The 7,543-nt window shown below is 41.6% G+C and overlaps 1 protein-coding gene across 1 annotated transcript; it reads right to left on the bottom strand.

Annotated features, from left to right (window-relative positions):
- Positions 1-2,395: 2,395 nt before the first annotated feature.
- LOC136532407 (ruBisCO large subunit-binding protein subunit alpha, chloroplastic-like) lies at positions 2,396-6,698 on the bottom strand. The gene is made up of 8 exons (XM_066525011.1): positions 6,544-6,698; positions 6,162-6,315; positions 5,493-5,614; positions 5,181-5,388; positions 4,908-5,053; positions 4,466-4,772; positions 3,179-3,630; positions 2,396-2,877 (listed from the first exon to the last, which is right to left on the bottom strand). The coding sequence occupies exons 1-8, from the start codon at positions 6,595-6,597 to the stop codon at positions 2,587-2,589; spliced, it is 1,734 nt and encodes a 577-aa protein (XP_066381108.1). The 5' UTR covers positions 6,598-6,698; the 3' UTR covers positions 2,396-2,586.
- Between the last annotated feature and the right edge of the window lie 845 nt (positions 6,699-7,543).

Below are 7,543 nucleotides of genomic sequence, written 5' to 3'. Positions count from 1 at the left end.
GGGGAGAATGGGGGTCACCTTGCCTAAGTCCAATTTTGCAGTGAATGTTTTCCCCTGGAAGGCTGGAACACCATTTAGTAGGACTGAAGAGGTGCCAGAGCTGAGAATAGACTTCATCCAACTTATCTAGTTTTGGCCAAAACCCAGATTAACCATAATTTGAATGATTGCAGTATGCTCAATCTTGTCAAATGCCTTCTCAAAGTTCAACTTGATGATTACCTGTTCTTTCTTAGATTTATGGCAGATATGTAGGTATTCTAGGGCCCAAGCCAGGCAATCTTGTATTGTTCTTTTCTTGATGAAGCTATATTGGTTTTTGTGTACAATGCCGTTATGACTCCTTGTAGACTTTGCCTTTTGGCCACAGGATCTTGGTGATGATCTTCATTGAAGAATTCAAAAGAGAGATGAGCATGTAGTCATTTATTCTTGAAGGACCCTCAGTCTTAGATATCAAGGTAATAAATGAGTTGTTAATACTTCTTGTGCAAATGTTGTCTGAACAAAAAGCTTCACACAAGTAATAGAAGTCTTGAGCAAAGAAGGACTAGCATCTTTTTATGAACTCATTGTTAAAACCATCTGGTCCAGGGGACTTATCTGAGGGTAGCTCTGCAATTATACCATCAATTTCCTCCTTAGTGAAGTTTACTTCCAGTCTAGAGAGGTCTAAGTGCTGAACTAGCAACTCATTTAGGTTAAAAAGCATGTCTTCAGATTCTGAGGAGTCTAATCTTGACTTTAAGGATTCCCAAATCATATATGCTTTTTGTCCATGTCTTGTAAGGCCATGCCTTGATCGTTGCATAAGGAGATTGTGTTTCTTATGTGCCTCATTGTGGCATGGGCAAGGAAGATTTTTGTCCCAGCATCTCCTTCCTTAATCCATGTAATCTTTTCTCTTTGTTTCCAATATCTTTTTTGCATTTTAAGGAGACACAGCTTGCCACACAGAGTTTTTCCAAAATTCCACTCAGGTAGACTGAGGTCTCTTAGCAGTCCTAGGGTCTCCAACAAGTAAATGACTGATTTGACTTTCTGTATTACCTGGTTCAGGGAGTAAACGTTGGACCGCCACAACTTGATGAATTTTCTGAGATTTATGAATTTTGTTGTGATTCTTCTTGCTGGGTCTTGCTGGGTTACTGACATTGACCAAGCTTGTTGGACATGGCCTTCGAAGTTTTCATGCTCAAACCAGAAATTCTCAAATCTAAACAGCTTCCCCTTTGGAATTTTGGTCTTGATTTCTATAATGCAGGGCCAGTGATCAAAGATTTTCATGACTAGTGACTTCACCAAAGTGTTTGGGTACTTGAGTGTCCAGCTGGTGAAGTGAAAAATCAATCTAACCTTTCAAGGAGGGGGGAGGTTTGCTTCTTGGTGTGTACTGTCTGCAAATGAGGGGTAGTTCTACCATGCCTAAGTTACTTATAGCCTCATTAAAAAGAAACATTTCAGTGATATCGCTCCCTCTTTGTTTTTGTCCTCTGGTTTTCTAATCAAGATAAAATCACCTACAACAAGCCAGTAAACTTTTTCTGTGGCATGTGGATGTTCTGGAACCACTCTAAAAATTCAAGTTTTCCTTCTCGTGTGTACGAAGCATAAATTGAAGTGAGAACCCAAGATTCACCATTGCGTTGGGAGGTGAAGTTGACAGAAATTATAAACTCATTTTGGAAGATAAGTTCTCCTTTGAAAGCTGCACTTTTTCAATCCACTAGAATTCCTGAGAAGCTCCTATTGAGGGCAGGAAGTGGAAACTGTCAAAATTGGGAGGACAGAAGTTCCTGATGTAATATTATTTGTTGTACTTCCTCTGTCTCATTCTGAGATGTAACGGTAATGATATTGATATCCTCCATGGGCCTCCATAGATGACTGGAATTATATGATTTTACGCAGTTGCTATAAATCCATAAGATTTACATATAACGTACTTGAGACCTTGAGCTCTTATAAATTAGACAATTCTGCTATATCAACTCAATAAATAAAATAAAGTATGCATGTGAATCTGGTGTCACTCAGAACTTTGGGTCTGCTGTAAGCGCCGGTCACTCGCCGCAACAGGCTACATGCAAGGTGTTCGGGTAATGGCACACCGCACACCTGCGTGTCAACAGCTCTGATGGCTGGAAAATCGGTTTACTGAAGCCACTAATCATTCGACTATTCAATAGACACAATCTTAAGTAAAATGATCCTATATGCAGTCAACGGAGATTGCGCAACACCAAAACCAAGCTGAGAGGTTAAAATGGAACAGTATTGATGGTTGAGATGTCAAACTTACTTGTTTTTGTAGTTGGATTGAAGTTAGACAAACATAAAAGTTAGACGAACTAAAAATATACTCTACCTGCACAATCAATCATCGCCATGAACGTATTTGAAAAATGGTGATGCAAATTTCTCTGATTTGGACAAGTTCAGACCAGAGTAAAATTACTCTTCATCTGCAAAATGGCAACCCTACTCTACACCTTTCAGTGGACCTGAACCAAAATTCTCAAACCAAAGTTCTACCCTTTCAACTGATCTCAACCGTCTAGACAGCCGCCTCAAGAATGTTAAAATTTACACGGCAAGGCTTCCCTCTGCTGCCTCTGCCGCTTGAGGCTTCGGCTTTGGCTTCTCAACAACAATTGCCTGTGTGGTTAGGACCATTCCAGCTACTGAGGCCGCATTCTGGAGTGCACACCTAGTCACCTTAGCAGGGTCGATCACACCGGCCTCAATCAGGTTCTCGTACTTGTCTGTCATTGCATTGTAGCCCACCTCCCACACACTGTCCTTGATCTTCTCAACAACCACTTCGCCCTCTACTCCAGCATTGTGTGCGATCAATGAAGCAGGTGCTACCAATGCCTGCACAAGTAGATAAGATAGGGTAAAAATATGATTTATAGCTCTACAGGATCCAGTATATGTGTCTGCTGCGACAAGAACTAGTCTGAATTATCTAAATAAATTCCAATGCCAGCAACACACACTATGATGGTATATATCTACTCACAAACATAGCAACGCACATCCTATATGATAGGACCTAGTCACATTTTACCAGCACACATAAACATATTAATGAGATTGGACCTCTGGCAAATACAATTCATACCATCTAACTGCATAGGCACTGATCAGTTTATAAATATGCTAGCCAAGTTACCTTTTGAATAATATCAGCACCAAGGCGCTCATCAGGGTCCTCAATTTTTTCTTTGATCGAAGGGACAATGGTAGATAGGTGCACGTATGCCGTTCCACCTCCAGGAACAATGCCCTCCTCTATAGCTGCAAAAGTGGCATTTTTTGCATCCTCAATTCTTAGCTGGCGGTCCTCAAGCTCAGTCTCAGTTGCAGCTCCAACCTTGATAACAGCAACACCACCAGCAAGCTTAGCAATTCTCTCAGCCAATTTCTCAGTATCATAAACTGAATCAGTCTCAGCAAGCTCCTTCTTTAGCTGTGCAACCCTCGCTTGGATCTCATCTTTAGTGGCTGCATCTGCTATGAGGGTTGTTGTAGTCTGATGTATCGTGACTTTCCTTGCTGTACCAAGTTGTTCCTCTGTAGCATTTTCAACCAACAAACCAAGATCTTTTGCTAGGAACTCAGCACCTGAAAGTGAAATTACATGATATAAGCGAAATGAAACTGAGAAATAAATGGCCAATTATTATCAAATTTTAAAACAAAGGGCCTTGATAACCAAAACGTCTAGCATAAGCAAATAATCTGAACCAACTTTGAGGATACCATTTAGGTAGTCCAGCATTCACTTGCCAGGAGTTGAAATAATGTTCAGTAATCTGAAACATCATGATTGATGCAAGTACACACAATGAACCATTGTTTCTCTTGCAGGCTGTCACTTCTATTGAAATCTTCAATATTTAGGGTTCAGGGCTTCAAGTGGAGTAATGGAGCTAAGTAACAAATTTTAACAATTTGCTAGCATGACAATGAATAATTGACTATATGTAATTCTAACACTGAGAGATGGTGAGCTTAACTTCTAATTCTATCATGTTTTCGCATCAGATGCTTGTACGAAGTTTGACATTCATGATGAAGAATGTGATCCATGAAACCATGCAATCTCAATTGGCATCCACACAACTAACATAGCCCTCTGACGGTGTGGTCATTTAGCATTCTCACCCAGTTTTGTTCAATATTAGGAAGAAGCTATAGCAAGCTGATGAAACTAAAGATCTATTGGATGTATTGAGAAAAAGGCAAGGCCCTTGTACAAATTATATAGAAAAATAAAATAATATCTTTATTTTTATTTGTTACAGCATTACTCAGAGAATGAAGCACGATATGTATACTTTTAATGCATAAATATATTGCAGAAATCATACTACAATACTTTTATCAGCCAAAATAAATGCAACTGCATTAGAGAATGATGACAATATGTAATATTATGGTCGGTTGCAAGACAAACCTGTGACAATGGCAATGTCCTGAAGTACAGCCTTCCGCCGCTCACCAAAGCTTGGAGCCTTAATCGCTGCAACATTGAGAATTCCTCGAAGCTTGTTAACAACAAGAGTCGCCAAAGCTTCACCAGTAATGTCCTCAGCAATAATGAACAAAGGGGCTCTCAGCTGTGTGGTCTTCTCCAAAATCGGAAGAATTTCCTTTATGCTTGTAATCTTCTGATCAGTAATAAGAACCTTAGCATTCTCAAACTCCACAATAGATTTCTCGAGGTTTGTCACAAATTGTGGGGAAATATAACCGCGGTCAATCTGCAATATTCAAGAAAACTTGAGAACATGTGATAGTATATGTAAATATGCATTGCCATTTTGATGTTATAAATCAGAAGCTTCTACTTCATACATATAGATGCAAGAACTGTACAAGCTGAGTTCCCTACAAACCTCCATTCCTTCTTCAACTTCAACGGTAGTCTCAAAAGAAGAGGAGGATTCAATTGATAGAACACCATCAGGCCCCACTTTGTCAATTGCTTCAGCAATCATGGATCCGATAAATTCATCATTGCCAGCAGAGATAGATGCAACGGCTGTAAAACAGAACAGCTCCAAATTAGACATTAATTATGTTTTGAATACACATTTTGTTACAAATTTACATTGCGAAGTGAAAATAAATAAATGATGAGCAGTCTAACATGAAAATAAAAGAATCACCTTTGATATCACCACCACCCTTGACTGGTCTAGCCTTATTCTCAAGCTCCTGAATTAGACCCTGCACAGTTTTGTCTATTCCCTTCTTAAGTGACACAGGATTTGCACCAGACGTTACACTTAGAAGGCCAAGCTTGATGATTTCACGAGCAAGGACGGAAGCAGTTGTAGTGCCATCACCAGCAGAATCATTGGTCTTGCTAGCAACCTTTAACAACAGAGAAGTGGAGAACACGACTTTGTTATTCAGAATCCTCAAATAACATGATGACACCACATGTTCATTAAACGAAAGAAAGAAAAGGAAAGCACCTCACGAATCAATGCTGCACCAGCATTTTCCATTGGATCATACAGCTCAATAGCCCGGGCAATAGTGACTCCATCATTCACAACTTTGGGGCTGCCATACTCATCAAGCACCACATTCCTCCCTGTGAAAACATTATATTGATGATTAATGGTGTTTTGCTTTTCAGACATGTCTTTGGAAACTTTTTTTTTTTGGAAACGGAAGATTTTAGGAAAACTGGAAATGCAGATCAGATTTACGAAATTATTAAAAATGTAAAATAAGAAGAATGGAAGAGCTAATTCAATTTCAGAGAGGAGCTCTTGATTGGAGAACTGTGTTTGTACGTGCACTGTGAATGAAAATGAAGAGAACCATCTTTTGTCTCTATTCTACAGCACAATATGTTCCTGGAATTCTTGAAACAATGTCTTTTAGCAATCAATGCACCAATCAAGTTTATCTAGACCTACTGTACTACAATAGTAGTTGCATCAGTTAGTTAAGTTGCGCCAAATCAGTGGCTTCCAATTTCTCGGGGACAGACCTGGGACGAGTTAGTGCCAGTTGTAATTCTAGAAACTAGAGAGGAAATGCAATTGATTCTTTATGAGCAGCCGTGACGAAACACAGCTGAGCATCGAACAGACAGCATGGGCTGTAGCAGCAAGGCGGTAGGCGTTGACTACCTCGTGGCCCGAGGGTGACACCGACGGCGTTTGCGAGCTTCTCGACGCCGGCCTGCAACGCTGCCCTGGATTTTTGGTCAAAGGCGATGTCTTTGGCTTCCGCACGCACCACGAACCGCTGTGACCGGCCATACCTGGCCCTCGTCGCCCTGCCCTGCTTGCCACCAACAAGAAATAATATTACATATTGGAAAGACAGGAAGCACATAATTAATCAGGAAACCACAATTCAACGAACAAGAAAGGCCCCAAATTGGGCGAGAGACCGCAATTGGGATGGCCTTCGCCGGCCGAGGAACCGCAATGGAGGAACCAAAAAACAGTTGTCCAGGAAATCGCAGAGCGGAAAAGCTAGAAAGCTGGACGACGGAGAGGAGCTGACCTGCGAGAGGGGCGAGATGAGGGAGGCGGTGGAGATGGCATTCGCGGATGCCATTGAGATAGGGAGAAGCTGAGAGCAGGTGCTGTAAAGTCGAGAGGATAAGGTGCGGGGAACGACGGACGAGGCGGAGGATTTGGAGCGAGAGCGGATTTTAGAGATGAGGTTACGCGGTTTTATACACCCGGACTGCAGGAGTGAGAGGGAGGGAGGGATTTGGAGACAGACGGGGTAAGGGGTTTCTAGAACATTCAGCATATTTTGTTCTTGTTCGGCAAATTAGAAGTTCTTTTAAATTTAAATAAATTAGTAAAAGGGCTCTTTTGTGAGAGGAGAAATGGCATAGAGAATTTTACTTTTCTTAGAAAAAGTTAGGAGAGTACCTTAACAACCAAAACCATGTGGCCGTAAAATAAAGCATAGTAGTGTCAAGTAAAACAAAACTATATTACCATCCCATAACAAAACAAAAGGGTAGAAAAAAGTAAAAAGCACCAGATCCATTAACTTTGGGGGTGTATATACTCTCGAAGTATATTTTTGGGTATATAAACGTTCTTAGTTCACTGTAAGTTCATACCCCTTCGCCAAGCAATTAGATACGACGTGACAGGCATTGTCAACGTACAGCGTGGAAGAGAGAGCATGTGAGGATCATGTGTGCACTGGTGGCTAGGTAAATTTCAATGATTTCAAGTCGTCCGATTAATCGCGATTAATCGTCCTAATCGGTCCTAGGTGCTCGATTAGGGACCTCGACCCGATTAGCTCGATTAGGGGCCTGGTCGTCCGACTAATCATCGCCTAATCGCGATTAGTTGTCCGATTAGGGGTGGGACGACTAGTTTTGGCTGTTTTTTTTTTTGCTGCCGCGCGCGGGCCACTGGGCGAGCGCGCCAAAGTGCGAAAACGCAGCTGCGTGAGCGCGCGCGCGCGGGGTCACGGGCGCGCGGGTCACGGGCGCGCGCGAGCGTGGGAGGGATAAGGGGTTTTGGCTAGTAGC

The sequence above is a fragment of the Miscanthus floridulus genome, unplaced genomic scaffold, assembly GCF_019320115.1.
Source record: "Miscanthus floridulus cultivar M001 unplaced genomic scaffold, ASM1932011v1 fs_609_2, whole genome shotgun sequence".
NCBI classification, from domain to species: Eukaryota; Viridiplantae; Streptophyta; class Magnoliopsida; order Poales; family Poaceae; genus Miscanthus; species Miscanthus floridulus.
Note: the sequence above shows the minus strand (reverse complement) of the source record. Positions and strands in the feature narration are given on the sequence as shown.

Coding starts and splice junctions, on each gene's coding strand:
- LOC136532407 (XM_066525011.1), bottom strand. CDS start 6,597: ATGGCATCCGCGAATGCCATCTCCACCGCCTCCCTCATCTCGCCCCTC. Junction 4,773..4,907: donor AAGTTGAAGAAGGAATGGAG/GTTTGTAGGGAA, acceptor TGAATATTGCAG/ATTGACCGCGGTTATATTTC. Junction 2,878..3,178: donor GTGCTGATATTATTCAAAAG/GTAACTTGGCTA, acceptor CTACTTGTGCAG/GCATTGGTAGCACCTGCTTC.